Source organism: Bicyclus anynana, chromosome 23 (assembly GCF_947172395.1).
Source record: "Bicyclus anynana chromosome 23, ilBicAnyn1.1, whole genome shotgun sequence".
Lineage (NCBI taxonomy): Eukaryota > Metazoa > Arthropoda > Insecta > Lepidoptera > Nymphalidae > Bicyclus > Bicyclus anynana.
Genome location: NC_069105.1, coordinates 5,395,924 through 5,415,376, shown reverse-complemented (window position 1 = coordinate 5,415,376; position 19,453 = coordinate 5,395,924). Strand labels below are relative to the sequence as shown.

The 19,453-nt window shown below is 36.7% G+C and overlaps 2 protein-coding genes across 3 annotated transcripts in view; both read right to left on the bottom strand.

The window, feature by feature from the left end:
* Positions 1 to 19,453, bottom strand: part of LOC112056294 (neuropeptides capa receptor-like) — a 44,676-nt gene that overhangs the window by 8,791 nt on the left and 16,432 nt on the right. The window contains exons 3-4 of one of the 2 annotated variants that reach the window (XM_052888695.1): positions 9,581 to 9,780; positions 5,096 to 5,255 (exon numbers count right to left, since the gene is read on the bottom strand). In XM_052888695.1, coding sequence (XP_052744655.1) covers positions 5,096 to 5,255; positions 9,581 to 9,780 — 360 coding nt within the window. The remainder of the gene's footprint in view (positions 1 to 5,095; positions 5,256 to 9,580; positions 9,781 to 19,453) is intronic. The other variant, XM_052888696.1, reaches the window with a different exon arrangement.
* On the bottom strand, positions 14,608 to 14,935 carry LOC112056667 (histone H4-like). The gene is given in 1 exon segment (XM_052888697.1): positions 14,608 to 14,935. A coding segment is annotated over 1 exon segment (312 nt). The 3' UTR covers positions 14,608 to 14,623.

The window sequence follows — 19,453 nt, the reverse complement described above, 5'->3', positions numbered from 1 at the left end:
GCCACAAATCATAACCCAGAACCTAATGATCCCAAGCCGCAAAGGTTTACCACTGAACGAGGCAAATTGTTGTCGGGTCACCAATTGTTCCATCTATTTGGGAACTAGGATGTCATAGAAAAACAGGCAAACGCACAGATACACCCTGAAAACTTACGTTACGTTGCATAATGCAAAGGACTCAAAACTATTGTACGTATTTGACTAGTCATGGTTTTAACAGTCATTCACACGAGAGGTTTTTTAACGGACGTTAAAAAGCGTCCATATTTAAACGCTTTTTTTTTAGTATGAAGTTAAATGAAGGTCTATTTGCAACGCTCAAAATTGAAAATGCTACACTGCTCGAAAAAACTTAAATCGCTGTCGTGTAAACAATAATTATACTTGGGAATGCATTTGTTGTATTTGAACGTTTTTTTAACATCCGTTAAAAACCTCTCGTGCGAATGAGGGCTAAAACCATGGCTGGTCAAATACGTACAATAGTTTTTGACAAGTCATTAAGCCCTCATTCGCCCTCATTTCAAGATCCGGGAGGGTGTGGGTTCGAATCCGGTCCGGGGCATGCACCTTCAACATTTCAGTTATGTGTATTTTAAGAAATAAAATATCACGTGTCCCAACCGGTGAAGGAAAACATCGTAAGGAAACCTGCATACCAGATAATTTTCTTAATTTTCTGCGTGTGTGAAGTCTGCCAATCCGCATTGGGTCAGCGTGGTGGATTATTGGTATAACCCCTCTCATTTTAAGAGGAAACTCGAACTCAGCAATGAGTCGAATATGTCATTAAGGTTTTGTTATAATAAGATTTTTCAATTAACCAGAATAAACCCTAACCATAAATTAAAAATGGAACTACGCTTTCTCAAAAATAACTGCGAGCGAGCAAACGCAATACAATATCATTCTATCAAAGCAAAAGACTTTTATTTTAAACCACAGGCTCTAGCTCATTGTTGAATAATTTAAAACAACTTTACGACTGTAATGTAATGAAGCTGCACGTCTTTAATACAATTAAAGTATAAACGTTTAACTTTTGACTTCCTACAAAACGAACGGTTCGAACGATCTAAAGTCTTCTTTGTAAGTATTGTTGGACGAAGAGTCTGCTACTGCCAGATACACCCCATTTTAAAATCTATACTAATATAATAAAGCTGAAGAGTTTGTTTGTTTGTTTGTTTGTTTGATTGAACGCGCTAATCTCTGGAACTACTGGTCCGATTTGAAAAATTCTTTCAGTGTTAGATAGCCCATTTATCGAGGAAGGCTATAGGCTATATATTATCCCTGTATTCCTACGGGAACGGGAACCACGCGGGTGAAACCGCGCGGCGTCAGCTAGTAATTAATAAAATCTGTTTATTTAGTTGCTGACCTATTATGTTAAACGTAAAAGTGTGTTTAGAAAATAATCATCATGACTTATTATGCTAGTACCGTAAGAGATACAAAAAAAATCTATACTAATATTATTATAAAGTTTGTTTCTTTGCTTGAACGCGCTAATCTCAGGAACTACTGGTCCGATTTGAAAAATTATTTGAGTGTTAGATAGCTCATTTATCGAGGAAGACTATACAATATATATTATTTCCGTATTCTTACAGGAACAAGCACCATGCGGGTGAAACCACGCAGCGTCAGGTAGTACATACATTAATTTAGGCACATACTTAGATTTATTTGTGTCTACCCAGTGCTTCAATATAGGCGTATTTTCAAAATACTTTCTTAAAAGTAAAATGAAATCAGAGAGAGCCGTGATAGCTCACATCTACCTTCGAGTCGGAGGCATGCATCTCCAACTTTTCAGTTAGGTATGTGTATTTTAAGAAATTAAACATCACGTATCTCAAAGAACGAAGGAAACACATTTTGAGGAAGACTGCACGCCTGAGAATTTTCCCTGATTCTCGAGTGTGTGAAGTCTGCCAATCCGCATTGGTCTGGCGTGGTGGACTCTTAGCCTTAATTCCAAGAGAATACTCATGCTCAACAGTGAGCTCAATGTGGGTATTGCTGATAATGAGACTCTTAGTTCAACAGTTTAGCGAAAACTCAAGACCCAATCTTCATAATTGGTTATCGTACTTACAGGGCTTTCAAAATTTTATTTAATATAATTTAATGTAATATAACTAATTTGATTTTATTGTAATAAAATATTTACATTTTTACAGAACATCTTTGTATATAAATTTTGACAGCCTCTGTGTCATAGTTACAAGACGGAGCTCCTGGGTTCCATCCCCGGCTGGGCCGATAGAGGTTTCTTTAATTGGTCCAGGTCTGGTTGGTGGGAAGCTTCAGCCGTGGCTAGTTACGACCCTACCGGTAAAGACGTTCCGCCAAGCGATTTAGCGTAAGTTAACCCGATTTCACCTTAGATTACATCATCAGTTACCATCAGGTGAAATTGTAGTCAAGGAATAACATGTAAAGAAAAAACAAAAAAAAAATTTGATTCTGAGTCTGAGTCTCCGTCATAAAATAAAGCATGTCTGGTCACGGCAGGCTGTCGTTCTATGCATTGCAACACTCCTCCAAACTATCCTATTGTGTTCCGTGCCGCTCAAACTTTGCTATCAAAAGAGGTAATTAAATTAAATGACACAAAAGTGTCTCAGTCGCTAGCTTTGAACAACTGTTGTTATTGTTTTCAATTCGAAGTATTGGAAATATACCCTTACTTACAAACACGTGTTGGTTTTCGTTTGATTCCGAACGTTTTATTTATTGGTTTGGTCCAATTTTCAGTACATTATAGCGAGCTTACCTTGTCATAGTAGGTAAAGCTGTAATAAGGTAAACTTGTGTAGCTTGTTTCTGTAAAGAGTGGGGAGTTAGAGAGGGGTTCGATATCGGTTGGCGGGACTAACTTGCGATATAAGGCGGTCGTCGTGCGGTCGGCTACAGTATACTCGTGGCGTTCGAGCCGTCCACATCTCTTGTTGTGTAACTTTTTATGGGTTACTTGGCGGGGAGAGTGACTTGAGTGGAAAAGAGGGTGTGGGTAACTGTCATTGCGCTCTTAATTCTACACACAACGTTCACAAGTGCGTGACTTCACTCATGGTCATTCTCTGCAATTCTAGAATCTTATTTTGGTTACAGTTTGATTTGTTAATTAAGTTGTCCTGACAAATGAATGAATTTTGTTTTCTTATTTATGTAATCCACTTCTGAGTCTGCCAAAACTTGTGATTTTAAAGTTTGTGAATTTTTGAGGTTGTAGGGGATAATCTCTGAAAATACGCGGGTAAAATCGTGGAACGTCGTCTAGTCCATACTAATATTATAAATGTGAAAGAAAGTGTGTGTGTCTGTCTGTCTGTTTGTTTGTCCAGCTTTCACGACAAAACGGAGAGACGAATTGACGTGATTCTTTAAGGCTACTTTCTGTGTCTTTCTAACCCCCCACTATTTATGACTAAAAAAAACAGAGTATAATTAAAAAAAAAAAGTGAAATTTTATTTGGGACTTTTCACAGTTTTAAAGGTAGGGTAGGAGTAGAGTAGGAGTATATAAATGCGAAAGGTCATACATACGAAATCTCGAAAATCGTTTGACGTAGAAAGATAATTTGACAGGGAGGTAATCTATAGTTAGTAGGTATCCGATAAGAACGGATTTTGTGATAGGGCCGGATTAAAGAGGTCTAAGGGCGGACGAAGTCGCGGACGTCCGCTAGCATTTACATAATAATAAGCGATTGATACTGTTCGTAGTCCAATGTACCTAAACGAGGTCGAGATCGAGTTCTGGATTCGAGTCCTGACTGTCATAAAATACTGAGCTGATGATTCTTTTTAGAAAAAACTAGCTTTTGACGGCCTCCGTGGCGCAGTGGTATGCGCGGTGGATTTACAAAACGGAGGTCCTGGGTTCGATCCCTGGCTGGGCAGATTGAGATTTTCTTAATTAGTCCAGGTCTGGCTGGTGGGAGGCTTCGGCCGTGGTTAGTTACCAAAGACCGGCAAAGACGTACCGCCAAGCGATTTAGCGTTCCGGTACGATGCCGTGTAGAAGCCGAAAAGGGTGTGGATTTTCATCCTCCTCCTAACAAGTTAGCCCGCTTCCATCTTAGATTGCATTATCACTTACCATCAGGTGAGATTGTAGTCAAGGGCTAACTTGTAAAGAATTAAAAAAAAAACTAAAGTGTGTCACTAATTTGTAACTAAAAATAAATACTATAATATATTTACGAGTACCTTTTACGAGTTCTTTAGCTTAATCTTTGCTCTGCCTTAGCACTACGAGTCATAGCTTTTATATCTACAGGCCCAGTCTCTATAAAAAACTCTAAACGTGGACCCACGAGAAACGTTTTCTCAGAATAAACGTTTGTTTATTCTGAGAAAACGTTTCTCGTGTTGTTTATACTCAAACGTCTGCAATTTCCGTCTACATAGACTTACTTTGGATGTCCGCAAATTATATACACAAACTGTGCATTTGCTAAGACCTTTACCGTGTAAGTTTTGCAATAGTCTAAGAGCTAATGAAAGCTATAAGTCCACCATTTTATAAAAGCTGAAAATTTTATTGACCCTTGCTCATAATTCTTAATTTAAAAAAATGTCTGAGGGTCATATTTATAAACATGGTTTTTTTATATTTTTTATATTCTTTATAAGTTAGCCCTTGACTACAATCTCACCTGATGGTAAGTGATGGTGTAATCTAAGATGGAAGCAGGCTAATTTATTAGGAGGAGGATGAAAATCCACACTCCTTTCGGTTTCTACATGATATCGTAATGGAACGCTAAATCGGTTGGCTGTACTTTTTTCTCGGTAGGATGGTAACTAGCCACGGCCGAAGCCTCTCACCAGCTAGGTTGAAGATTTAAATTCTCTTTACTTTGAAACAAATTCTCAATTTGTTTCTTTACTTGTTTATAAACATGCCGTGACAGTTTATCAATTTATTCTTCTAACAAGTTAGTTAGATGTATATGGTGTACAATACGAACGACGACAACTACAAATACAACGACGTTGCCATGGCAACGAGCGATGTCCCATCGCTGTAACTATACAGAATGCAGGGGCAGGAGTTGGTACATAAGATACGTACCCCATGACGTACCTGATGCGCAAGCCCATGCGCACGTAGAGGCAGAGGATGACCACGCCGGGCAGGATGAAGAAGAAGAAGCTGCTCAGCTCGCAGATGTGCCACGACGGCAGCTCCAGCATGGCGCAGAAGGCTGACTCCAGCGACGCGTTGCCGGATGCTGCAAGCACAAACGTCTTAGTAATCTGTATCTATACAGGTATATTGTAAAATCTGAACAGATTTTTTGTTTACTGTTTGGAGTTATTAAGGAGGGTAAACCACTGTATCTTCTTGATAAACTCACTTGGGCGGCTGATGATGAAACCGTGCGTCGCAGCTGCCGACATCAATTTCGGGTTCCCCCTTACCGTACTGCCGCGTTTAGAGGGTCATTTACATACTCCGCTACTAAATGCTGGAATAATATTCCCCCACCAATAAAAAAATTCAAGTCTAAATTTAAATTTAAAAAATTATTGAACCGATTTCTCCTCGACAAACAGATGGAATTCCAGCATCATGTGACGGAGTTTTCTTTCTTATAGCAAATATTTATATATTATACTATGTGTAACTTATATGTGTAATCAATATTATATTTAATAATATACAAATTTAGTAATTATTCATTCATATTACATTTTTATATAAATATTCTTTTTCTTTATTATTTATTATGTAGTTATAGTAAGTAAATATAATAATAATAGTATAGTAGATGAATTTAAACTTGGGAATAAATTTGATTGTTGGTTTTAATACTGTAGGTACTTTAATGTTATATAATTTTTCTTTTTGTTCTTTTTTATATTTTTTAAACTAGTTACAAGTTTTAATATGGTTTTGCTTTTAATATAGGTTTATGTTGCCTGTTTTCGTGGTGGCACTTAGAATTGGGTCCTAGCTGAAAATCAGCGCTGTATGTTCTTTGTTTATGGGGAGCATACAGCAATATGCTGAGCTAGGACCTTTTTCTAGGTTATGCCACATATCGCAGGGTATTATTCTTAAATAATTGTGATGTGTGGCATAATGTAGTAATAAATATATTTTCTTTCTTTCTTTCTTTCTATTTTCACGCGGTTTTCACCAATCGATGGAGTGATTTTGAAGAACGTCTCTGTGTACAATTTGTCAAAATTTCGTGTAAATTGAATGAAATATGACGACCATTGTCGGAAAAGTCAAGTCACTTCCTTTAGAAATGTAAAGAATATAATATAAACATTAAACATGCATGGTAAAATTTTCGTGTTTTGTAAAAGTACAAAAAGTGCTTGATAGCATAAAAACTATCTTTGAATGATGTGCTATAAAACATTTTACCTTTTCAAATTGGTCACGTGCAATAAAAGTTTACATACATCTCAAGAACATTGATAGATATTTTTATATTTATAGAATACGGGGTTAAAATATAGCCTACCACACTCACAAATAACGTGGCTTTGTAGTGGTAAAAGAATTATCCAAATTGGTTCTGTAGATCCAGGGATTACTCTAACAACACAGCCTTACATCTCTAAAATATTAGTTTAGATTTAGATAATAATCACCGAATTAGGTAGGTATAAGTTTGAATTAACAATCTTCCAAAATTGCCTTAAATGGTGTCACCCTACCAGCTTGCTCCGATTTTCGGTACCTCGGGTCGATTTTTTCAAAACGATGCCAATGTGGACCGAGACGTAAAAAGTAGAATGAATGCGGGATGGATGAAATGGTGACAGGTGACAGGTGACCCGCGAATGCCTCTTAGACTTAAGGGTAAAATATACAAAACGGTTGTAAGACCTGTCGTGCTGTATGGATCAGACTGTTGGGCGGTGAAAGGGACGAATAGTAAACGAATGCATGTGAACGAAATGCGTATGTTGAGATGGATGTGTGGTGTGACAAGAATAGATAAAATAAGGAATGAGTATATAAGAGGAAGTCTGAAGGTGGCGCCAATGACAGAAAAATTGAGGAGTAGAAGGTTAGCTTGGTATGGACATGTAATGCGTAGAGAGGAAAGTCATATTACTAGAAAAATGTTGAATGTGCAAGTGGAAGGACATAAGAGGAGAGGAAGGCCAAAGAAGAGATGGTTGGATTGTGTGAGAGAGGACATGTGTGTAAAAGGAGTGGATGATGAGTTGACGAGTAATAGAGACGAATGGAAAAGATTGAAATATTTTTCCGACCCCACTTAAGTGGGATAAGGGTAAGGAGATGATGATGAAGAATTAACAAACTCTAACTTATTTGATGAGCAATTTCTTCAACTGCATTCCGAATTTTAAACTAAATTTCAATCTCAACATCTGAACAGCTCCTGAGATTTTGAACTAAATCAAATTGAATACGCGCTTTGGAAATGTAATACTGTTTCGTGGAAGATGTCATTATAGGAAGCACTGTATCAATGAGATACAGACAGTTAAATTGACAAGGTATATATTAGTACAGCGACTACGTACAGTTTGTTTGGAAGGTCATTATCTCAGCTTCCAGCGTCGCTTTCTGACGATATTGGAATAGTTGGTATTGAAGTTGTATTTATTGAGATGGGTTGGAAGACTACCTATACTAAACATCAAAATGAAGGTAGAAGACGCATGTAATTTTATATCTAATTAATTTGAAATTATTTATTGTTTTTTTTTATAATGTTATAAAAAAATAGTAATAATTTTTATTACGGAAATTATTTTATTTAATTTACTGATCGTTGTAAATAATTTTCTATCTTTCTTTTTTTCTACTTATATAATAAACGCGAAAGTTTGTGTGGATGTATGTTTGTTTGGACATTTGTTACTCTTTAACGCCGCTACTACTGAAACAATTTGGCTGAAATTTGGAATGAAAATGGATTTTACTCTGGATTTGCGAAAACCTGATGATTTTGATGGTATGAATATTTGTTACACTTTCACGCCTCGGCTACTGAACCGAATCACCTGTAATTTGAGGTAGAGAGAGATTATAGTCTGGATTAACACATAGGCTACTTTTTATCGCGGAAAATCCATGGTTCCCGAGGTATTTGTGAAAAACTAAATTCCACGTGGACGAACTCGCGGGCGTCTGCTAGTTATTTTTAATATTAGTATGGATTCGTTTCGATTAAACTCAATAGCGCATTCTGCGTGAAATTAACTAACTTTCCTTGGTGACGAAAGTTTTCCCCAAAATTGTTTTAATAATATTTGAGGTACCTAATTTTGCAAGAAGTTCCAAGTCTCAGTTCATAAAACTTTACTACTTTAGTCATATAAACTTCAGTCGATTAAACTAATCTAGGATTAGAAAGCGTCTTATCATCGTTCAATGCCTGTCGTCGATGGTTTAAATATTAAAGTTTTTAGGGTACCGTAAATTTTAATACAAAAACGGAACCCTTATTGGATCGCTCGTGTGTCATAGTAAATTTTTTAAATGAAATAGTAGTGACTTCCAGGCATCACGATTCTGAACCACCTGCATCCACACTGCGTTTTCTAGTGCTGTATCGCTATTCCAGCACCTTGGGACCCCAACGACCATTGCCACTTTAACTTAGTGACTCGTTGAGCTATGTTGGTGACTTTAATACAAAATTGTACATGTGTGAGCTCAGTGAAGTAGCTAAATTACAATCACTTTTTGCGGTGATTTTGTACACAACATATCTAATAGTAATAAAATCGTTGGTTATTGATATATTATAGACAAACGTATTTCCTTACACGCCCGCTAGGCAGATTGAATGTATTAACATCAATACAATGAATCGTCAAAAGCCCGCACCTGTCGGCCGTCGTAAGACGGATCTATCCAATTAGTGGCTCCAAGCGTTAGCAGCCAGCGATGCGGGAATCCATTGTAATATTACACCTATGTCGGTAGCTTTCAATGTTGTACAATCACATGCAGATAACTATTGATGTTGATTGTTCTACTGCCACAACACGATTTGACTATGGCTGTAGCCTGTAGAATATTGAAGAACACATTGATATCTGTAATTATTATTAACATCTGCAGGCGTTTAATATAGGTGAATACTATAGCAGACAGTTATCAGGCTGGTTGTATTGGCAGATATCAGGCAGTTACCAGGCAGGTAGTATCGGTAGATAGCAAGCAGTAACTGGGTAGGTAGTACCGGTAGATAGTGGGTAGTTACCAGGCAGGTAGTATCTGTAGATAGAAGACAGTTACCGGGCGGGTTGTATTGACACATAGCAAGCAGTTATCGGGCGGGTGGTATTGACACATAGCAAGCAGTTATCGGGCGGGTTGTATTGGCAGATAGCAAGCAGTTACCGGGCGGATAGTATCGGTAAATAGAAGACAGTTACCGGGCGGGTTGTATTGTTACATAGAAAGCAGTTACCGGGCGGGTAGTATCGGTAGACAGCAAGCATTTACCGGGCGGTTAGTATCGGCAAATAGCAGGCAGTTACCAGGCAGGTAGTATCGGTAGATAGCAGGCAGTTACCGGGGGGGTAGTATCGGTAGATAGCAGGCAGTTACCGGGCGGGTAGTCGTGGTAGTTGACGGTGGTGTAGTGCGCAAAGGGCGACGCGGCCAGCAGCGACAGCGCCCACAGCGCCAGCACGATGCGCAGGGCGCGCCGCAGCCCCGCCACCGCGTAGATGTGCAGCGGGTGGCAGATGGCGAGGTAGCGCTCCAGAGTGAACGCCACGATGGTCAGCACCGACACGTATGATGCCCTGTTGGACAAAATGCACTATGAATGCATGTCATCCTCATAACAAAGTTTGGGGGTCAGTATGCTAAAAGCTTTTAAGGTATCGTTCACAATACGCTTTAGTTTTAGGTAGTCAAGTCCTGTCCACATTAATGAGTTTGTAATCCAACCATGAGCCATGTGGATATGACCTCTGCCTGCGATTCCGGAGTGTGTGTGTCGAATCCGGTCCTGGGCACGCACCTCCAACTTTTCAGTTGTGTGCATTTTAAGAAATTAAATATCACATGTCTCAAACGGTGAAGGAAAACATCGTGAGGAAACCTGAATACCAGAGTATTTTCTTAATTCTCTGCGTGCGTGAAGTTTGGCAATCCGCATTTTGTCAGCGTGGTGCACTATTGGCCTAACTCCTCTCATTCTGAGAGGAGACTCGAGCCGAATATGGCTTGATAATGATGAATCCAAACTTTTTACCAACATTGGTAGAACAATTACCAAACGGGAGCCCTCTATATAACGAATTTCTTGCAAGTCCTGCAGGCATTGGCGCTTATGACAAATGCAAGCGCGAGATTCCAACAACCGGATTTATCGGATAAAAATGCCACACTTAGATTTGACAACACAGCTTACACTGTTAAGCTGTGTTGTGGTTTTAGCCCCCATTCGCACGAGCGCTTTTTTAACGGTCATTTGAAAAAGCGTTCAAATAGCAAAAAAATGCATTTCCAAGTATATGTTCACACGTCAGCGTTTAAAAACGCGACGCTTTTTTTCGAGCAGTGTTGCATTTTCAATTTTAGGCGTTGGAAATAGACCTTCATTTAACTTCATACTATATTTGAACTCATTTTTAACGTCCGTTAAATAAAACGCTCGTGAGAATGTGGGCTTAACCTTTGAAGGTCATGGATTCTTACACCGGAAATGTTAAGTCTTCCCGAGAGGATTTGCCCAGACAAGAAAACAATTCTCGAAAACCGTTCCCCCACCCAGCCTAGTGCTATATAATAACTATAATAACTTAAATAATAACTTTATAGTAGTATATAATAACTTGCTGTCGTCAATTTCGGGTCTCCCACTGGACACTTTACCCTTTAACTACGTAAGCGTTCTAGCTACACTTTTCCTAATGACTGTAGTATAGTTTAATACAAAATAAAGTATCATAAAGATAAGAATCACCCTTTTGTAAGCTGGTTAAATTGTCAAAGCATATTAAGCATACAGATTGACAGAGAGTTAATTAACATAGCTTAATTGTATAACTTAAGGACCGCATGACGGTATCCGATGGGAAATTGCGCGGCGCATTCAAAGGACAATGGTCTATTCCCAAACAAATTTTTGCTGACATTTTTTTCAAGCGTCTATGAATGAAAAAGATATAAAATGATAGATAATTATTTTCTTAACAATTTATTCTTAAGGTTTAGTATTATGTCAAGCCTGGAATTAAAGATATTTATGTTTGAAGTTTTAGAGGTTATGTTTTGTCAACAACAAATTGATACCTACTTTTTAAATAAAAGTCTTTAATTATTCCATGATTATGAAGCCGGGTATTTAGGTTCGATCAAAGAACATAAAAAGTAGGTTTGATCCCCATTTTTCTCTTAGACATTGATAATATACATACTTTATAAAAATTAATCTTCCTAATTAAATCTAAAAACCAACGTGGAATTTAAATACATTAATATTTTAAGTCAGTAGTTAAGCGGGAGAATCGGTGTCCATAAACAGAAGCGGTCGTTAAAAAGGATGTATGTAAGTACGGAAAATCAGTTGATATCGGAAAAATACAAGATTTACAAGAAGCATAGGTAGGCAAACAACGAAAATACGACGCGATGTGACATCTGAACTGACAGTTCATAGTGGAATTGTTAGTGCATGTACCTTTATTTAAAATCATGTTGAATATACTTAAACAATAAATTCGTTTGTATACACTTGTTCCCTTCCTTTCATTATTAAAATATATCATATGGCTTAATGTTGGTAATAATTGTTATTAACATGTTTGACTATTATATTTTGTTTATTTTATTAGTTAAATGTAAAATGCCGTCAAGTAAGAGTGAACTTTAGCTGTATTTTGTCATGATTAGAAATAAGTAATTTAAATGCAATAGGTATGTACATACTCGCTTGAAAATCAAAATATTTATTAATATTTCAAAATGATTATATTAACTAGTTATAAATATTAGTTTATATGTTTGTTCTACTGAAATTAAACTGATGTCATTGAATATTTACGTGTAGTTCGATTCGATACTGGCTTTTCGATACCGTGCGCGTCCCTAGTTGTCCAATAGATGTAATATTGGTATAAATAGTGTGGTTGCCATACTCAATTATTTAAATGTAATTGATGTGATTATATTTTACTTTATCGACATAATTAGACATTGTGCACTTTTTAAAAAAATTAAATAAATTATTTTCTACGAACTGTAATAGTTTACATTAGTAGACGCTTATGAATTCTTTCAACAAACACCAGACCATTGTCCTTTGGCGTGATTGTCTGTTAATTTAATAGTATATATTCATAGGTGACGAATTTACGTTTATATACCTATATTATCAATGTATATCTAAATACAATTTAAATGTCTGTCTGTGATTTCAAAACAACATAGTTTACTCAAGTGCTTATATTTATTTACACTATAATAATACACAAACAAACCATTACAATTTTTGTCTGTCTGTCTGTTTGTGCGGGTTTATCTCTGGTATGGTAAGGCTGGACGAATTTCACTGGAATATACTATAACAATAATATAATATAGTTATATTATACCTTTGGTGGCTTCATTTCAGGTGCTAGTAATGTTTTTTTTTGAACAGACAACATGAGTAGGTATATTTACCTAAAGAATAATTAGTATTAAATAAATGTAAAGTAAAAAAATCTTTTTAACAAAAAAAAATTCCCGACTTCAGAATCACAAAAATAACTAAAAAGCAAAAATAACATCGTACGTACTACCTTCTGATCACTTTGAAGGCGGTGCCAACACAATGATCAAGCCTATTCAATCTTAAGGTTTTAGGATTCAAAGAGAGTTCTCTCCCGTGGTTCTTTCAGAAACAGCTTTAATTAATACGTCATTATTTTACACGAGTTGTGAACCTCCCCCTTTTTATTGAAGTCGGTTAAAAATTAAATGCAGAACATGCATTGCGATTAAATAAGACACTATTTTAAAATAAAGATTAATTGCAATTCAATAAGATTCTATCACAAGAGTTATTATCTGTAACCATAAATATAATAGGGTCTACCCAGTAGATACCCAATTGAAATTCGCTCACCCAGAAAATTAATAAGGAAACTTATATCCAAAAGACACCGCGAAGGAACTTTGCCTACTGACGAGTATAATCTACTAAAGATTTCAATAAAGATATTTTATACTCACATGAAATAAAATAGGTACGAATACTTTTTATATTTTGATCCAATGTCCCATTTATCCCTATATCAAAATATCGAAATTCATATAAATCGGTTCAGCAGCTTAGCTGTGAAAATGTAACAGACAGATGGAATTACTTGCGCATTAACAGTAAGTATTAAGTATATAGATTACTACCACTGTTTCACAGCGTAGCTCCAATTTCCGTGGTAACAAAATATAGCCCATAACACTCACAAATAACGTGACTTTGTACTGGTAAAATAAATTCCAAAATTGGTACAGTAGATCCCCTCGCTAACTTATACCTTACAACCTCAATAAATAGACCTCTTTATAATACTAGTATAGATTTGGAGTTTTAAAAGCAACCTAGAAGTGGTGACTATCGTGAAATAAACAACTCATGGGTATATTTGTTTGTCACTCCATCTACCTATTAATTAAGAAACTAATACCTTTAAATTTAAAAATAACTAAATCAAAAGCTTTTTGACCCAAAGCAAAGAATAAGAGTGCAGATAAATTATAAAGAATAAAAGAGCGATCAAGGTCAAGCTTCGATTTGACTCATTTCCTACCCCTATTCTTTTCTACTCCCACCCTACACCTACCCTACCCCCAACTACCCAAGCTACCCCTACCCAACCCTACCCCTTCTCTACACCTACCCTACCCGATTTTCAGACTTAATATGCATAAAACATTTCATAAGAATCGATCAAGCCGTTTCGGAGAAGTATGGGAGCGAACAATGTAACATAATTTTATATGTTAAATATTATGTACAGGAGGGCTCCTATGTGTTTAATTATTTACTTAAAATGCTTGCGAATCTGTACAATTATAACTTTAAAAAACCTTTGCGGAAGCTCATGTATAAAACACAGTCTGACATGGAAGCGTGCCTACTTGGAAATGGTCATACTGAAACACAACAAGTCGAGGAATCTCAGAGAAATCTGCGTACACGTTAAATAAAAACACACGAAGACATTTTTCTCATATGCGTAAGCGACAGTTGAGAAAATTGTACATCATTATACGATACTTTGGCTTAAAATCTTTCATAAACGATTAAGATTAGCGAGACAAGACCGTTTGATCAAGCGAGTTGAACACTTGAGCAGTCTTCATTGAGCTGCAAAATTGTATGAAGAAATAATGGTACTGCGACTGAGTGCTTTTACCCTATACCTACTTATATCTCAAACTGCCTTAATGTCTCACACGTTAGCCAGTTTTACTACAAGTAATAAAGACCAGGTTCATTATTAAAGGACGGTTTCATAATATTAATTGGTAACTTTTAACTAATTAACTATAGCGAGCTTCCATTATATTGTAATTACTATAATAAAATAAATTTCTAATGTTTTTTTTGTTTTTTCATTTTATTTCTGTTTTTTTTTTCGTATGGAGTCATCATCCTCCTAATCCATAAAGAGTGCGGCCTAGACGCTTCAGGGCATAGACAGCGTCAATAGCTGTCACGGTTTTCCTTTTAGCGTGCTCTGTGTATGTGACCGCATCCCGGATGACGTTTTCCAAAAATATCTTCAAAACACCACGGGTTTCTTCGTAAATCAGACCGGAGATCCTTTTTACTCCACCTCTCCTGGCCAATCTACGAATGGCAGGATTGGTTTACCCTTGAATGTTATCTCGCAGGACTTTCCTGTGGCGTTTCGCGCCTCCTTTCCCCAAGCCTTTTGCGCCTTTTCCACGACCTGTCATTTTGAACGTCGAATGTAGACTGACATAATAGGAGTTATCACAACTACTAGGCTATTCTGTAACGACATTTTTATAACTCGCAAGTGCGAGTTTCAAATTCTCCTCTATCTCTCTCTGTATAACACGATACTTTAAAATGAGAAATAAAGCGGTGACTTCGAAACTCGCACTGGCGAGTTATACAAAACATTGTTGGAGAACAGCCGTGCTGTGCATTTTATAAAACGAACGAAGTGAGTTTTATGACACATGAGAGTTTTTACTTAGTTATTATGCGCCGTCTTCATTATCTCATAACAAAAGAACTTTAGAAGATTTTGTATAAATCTTGACAATATATTTTCATTTCATAATAAAATTTTATTATATGTAAAAATAGTTTTAGTTTGCAAAAATACTACTAAAATCTTATCTATACTAATATATAAAACTGAAGAGTTTGTTTGTTTGTTTGTTTGATTGAACGCGCTAATCTCAGGAACTACTGGTCCGACTAAAAAAATTCTTTGTGTTAGATATTCCATTTATCGAGGAAGACTATACGCTATATATAACCCCCGTATTCCTACGGGAACGAGAACCACGCGGGTGAAACATCGCGGCTTCAGCTAGTAGCAGCATAAAGTTGTTATATCCATGACTCAGAGAGTACGTTAAGTCCTGCATCTAATCTTTCTCCAATTTTGACGGCCGCCGTGGCGCAGTGGTATGCGCGGTGGATTTACAAGACAGGTACTGGGTTCGATCCCGTCTGGGTCGATTGAGGTTTTCTTGAAGGTCTAGGTCCGGCCGGTGGGAGACTTCGACCGTGGCTAGTTACCACCCTACCAGCAAAGACGTACCGCCAGGCGATTTAACGGTCCGGTACGATGTCGTGAAGAAACCGAAAGGTGCATGGATTTTTATCCCCATGCATCATGGCTTACCATCAAGTGGTAAATGTAAAAGAAATAAAATATACGAGTAAGTAATAAATCTTATGTAGATAGTCTCACGATAAGATAGGTCACCAGGGGATGAAACTCAATCGGGAGGACATTATTTATGTAACCTAAGTATGATACGCGGTTAGAGCTAATTAGCTACGTCAACCGCAATAAATAATAGCAATTCTCATTTACTTTGTTTTATGGTACTCGTAATCATTGATATACCAAACAGATGGCCCACCTGATGGTAACCAATCATCTAAACTGATATTATATTTAGGAAAGATTCAATTATTTGTATGTTACGAATCAACTAAACTGATTTTAGAAATTATTTTGCCAATGGAAAACTACATTATCAGCAAGTAACATAGACTATTTATTGATTATGAAACAAGGCTAAAACTCACGTGATATTAGGTGGGGCATATTAAACTATTCGGGCATACTCCGACGTAATATCACGTGAGTTTTAGCCGTGTTTCATAATCAATTAATATGAATAACACTCACGATAGTTTAAATTCTAAAATTACATAGACTATATTAATTACCGCTTCAAAGTGTAGGTGGCTTAAAGTAAAATGCGAATTACTAATTCCAATCGGCAGCGAGATGCGTGTCTACAATATAGAAAATTGTTTACTATTAATACTACTACTACTAGACTACGTCATATAATTACATTTACTAAAGGCTGACTTACATGTTTAATTAATCCTATATGTACATGTTACAAGTTATATCCTGGTATTCCCACACCACAGGAATGGAACCTGCGCGGATAAAACCGCGGGGGTCCATAAACGGAGCGACACTTCACACATCATGCAAGTAACACTTCCTACAAAATGCCTTAGTGTCCATCAAGCTGAGGAGGTTTTCAGCCTCATGTGTCTTTAATTAAACCGGCAACCATTTTCTTCAGCCTGGAACACAGCAATACTTCTTGGCAGCAATTAAGCATTATAAGCAATACATCCCCAGACGACTACTAAAATATGCCTTGTAAGACTCAAACGCGCGGTATGCATCGAAGCTTAATATTTCATAGGTCGACTTAGGACTCGAATCCAGGACCTAGTGCAACCACATAGGCTACCCACTAGTCCGATGAGGTTTTTATCGTTTTCAATACCATAAATCGGTATTTAGATGCACAATATTGTCAACATTGAGATTTGAGATCGTAATAAAATGGATATTGAATGGAATGTAAATAGAAGAGTAGGTATTCTACATATCATTCTTCAGACGTAAGCAGATCCGAACGTAGCCCCTACATTTCATGCATCGCCTGAAGGACTAATCGAACGAAATAGCTGAGTAGGGTCACATCATGTTGAGTTTATTTTGGGACATTCTTATTCTTTTTCTCTATGTTGAATAAAAAAAGTACTAGCGGACGCTCGCGACTTCGTCACCCCTTAGACCTCCTTAATCCGGCCCTATCGCAAAATCCTTTTTTAGCGGATCTCCTAACTACAAGCTACGTCCCTGTCAAACTTAATCTTTGTACCTAAAGCGGTTTTCGAGTTTTCTTGATGAATAACTTAAAAAAAAATTCATTTATTTCAAGTAGGCTCAGTATACAAGCACTTTTGATACGTCAGTTCACTATTTGTAAAGATTTTACCACCGGTTCGGAAGGCAGATTCTACTGAGAAGAAACTGGCGAGAAACTCAATAGTTGCTCTTTTTTAAAAAAAACATACAATAATATTATAATTACAATTGATGACAACATTACAATTTCTTATAGTTTTACTTCCTGAGTAAAGGTGGAAGCTGATCCAACGGCCTCCAAGCAACTTTATCATTAAGGAACTCATCGATGGTGTAGTATCGTCAACTAAGCAAATGTTTTTTAACACATTGCTTAAAGCTATGCATTGGCAGGTCCATCACACACACACATCACACCTTCCGCATTTGTATATTAAGATTTTCAACTACGCCTAGCAGCAAAACGTTTGTTATTGGAAGTTTTCTTTTTGGAAAATACCCTCTAATCCGAGTCGGGCGTAAAATTGGTGCTCTCTCGAACGATCGCCGATTCAAATAAAGTGAAATATTTACGTATTCTGCATGCCGCCATCATAACATTCCAGTGTCGCATTCCAGAGAAAAATCTTATAGGTTTTCCGATTGAACATGAAAAAGCAATAAATTTTCAAGTGCCATTCTGTTACGTACTTACATCATAATATAAAAACATTTTATTTGATTTGGATTTTTAATTCAAAGTGTTTTTGAAAGTTAACCCTATCAGTGAGTAGAACAATCAACGGAGAAAAGCCAACATTTAACAGTAAAAAGCTTTTTTTGTACTTTAAATGTTACAATTTATAATTCACAATTTTAATATAGTTTCTGATCCTATAATTAGAAAAAGAGGTAAATAAATGTGGGTTATAGGCCAAAAGAGTGCTGGTAGGCTTTTTTAGCGTGGTTCTAATAATGATACGAAAAAACAAAACTAGCTGTGCTCTTGCCACCATAAACATGTCGGCGCTAGACGATCCATCTTAAGTTAGGAAGATGGCAAAAGATAGGAATTTAGGTGGGGCCTAATGTGACACAATACATGCGTTGATACATTGACTTTGTCAGTCATATCAGGAAGTCAATCAAGACCGCGAGCCGCAGCAGAAAAAGCTGACACCGGTAAGTGTAACAGGTATGCCTCTCTAATCGAAACTTACATATTTGTTCCTTTTGCCGTGGAGACCCTTGGGCCATGGAGTCACTTATAAAGATATCGAAATCCTCCGCTAAATAACAAGTCAGTAATTAAAAAAATAAAAAACCGGATCACCTAACCTGCTTGCACATACTCATCCGTCTCACGTACTTTGTATAGCGATAAATAACGTTTTTCAAATTGTAGTTTTTTTTTAATATGGCCATGATATACCACTTTGAAAACCTCTTGATGAGCCCTTGAATTTGATACCCATAGCGCAATGTTTGAAAATATAAATTTTATTCACCTCGAGTCTAGCGCCTCACAATCGTGTTGGTTTTTTTTAACTTTACCTATCTAATTACGTAAATCAACGGTTTTCAAGATATGAGGTAATATAATATACGAGCACATACAAACATACATACATACAAGATACGCGCAAAAATATAACCCTACTTGCAGTCGGGTAAAAAGACTGCTAGAAATGCCTATCGTTGTCAATAGGGCAGTGTACCTTAGACCTCTAAAGTCTAATGTCCTCGGGCTGACATTAAATTTTAGAGGTCTAGGGTAAACTGAGGAATCACAAGGTTTGATTAAAATTGAAAGCTCAAATACCTACGTATGTAAAAAGATTAATCTTCATACATAAAAATATTGCTATGTATTTTTCATTTAAGAAACTTGTTGGCAAAGCGTGCAGGTAATCTGTATCGTATAATATACAGAATACGTTTGGATACACTTGGATTACATATAACTTAGGTAAAGGGAAACGCAATTTCGTGAGAGCTTTGCCAAAATTTTTCTACAATAAGTGACTTAGCACGGAGTAATATACGCGAATGAAATTCGTGCCGTTCTGTACTATATTGCCATATCCAATTCTATCTTTATCTT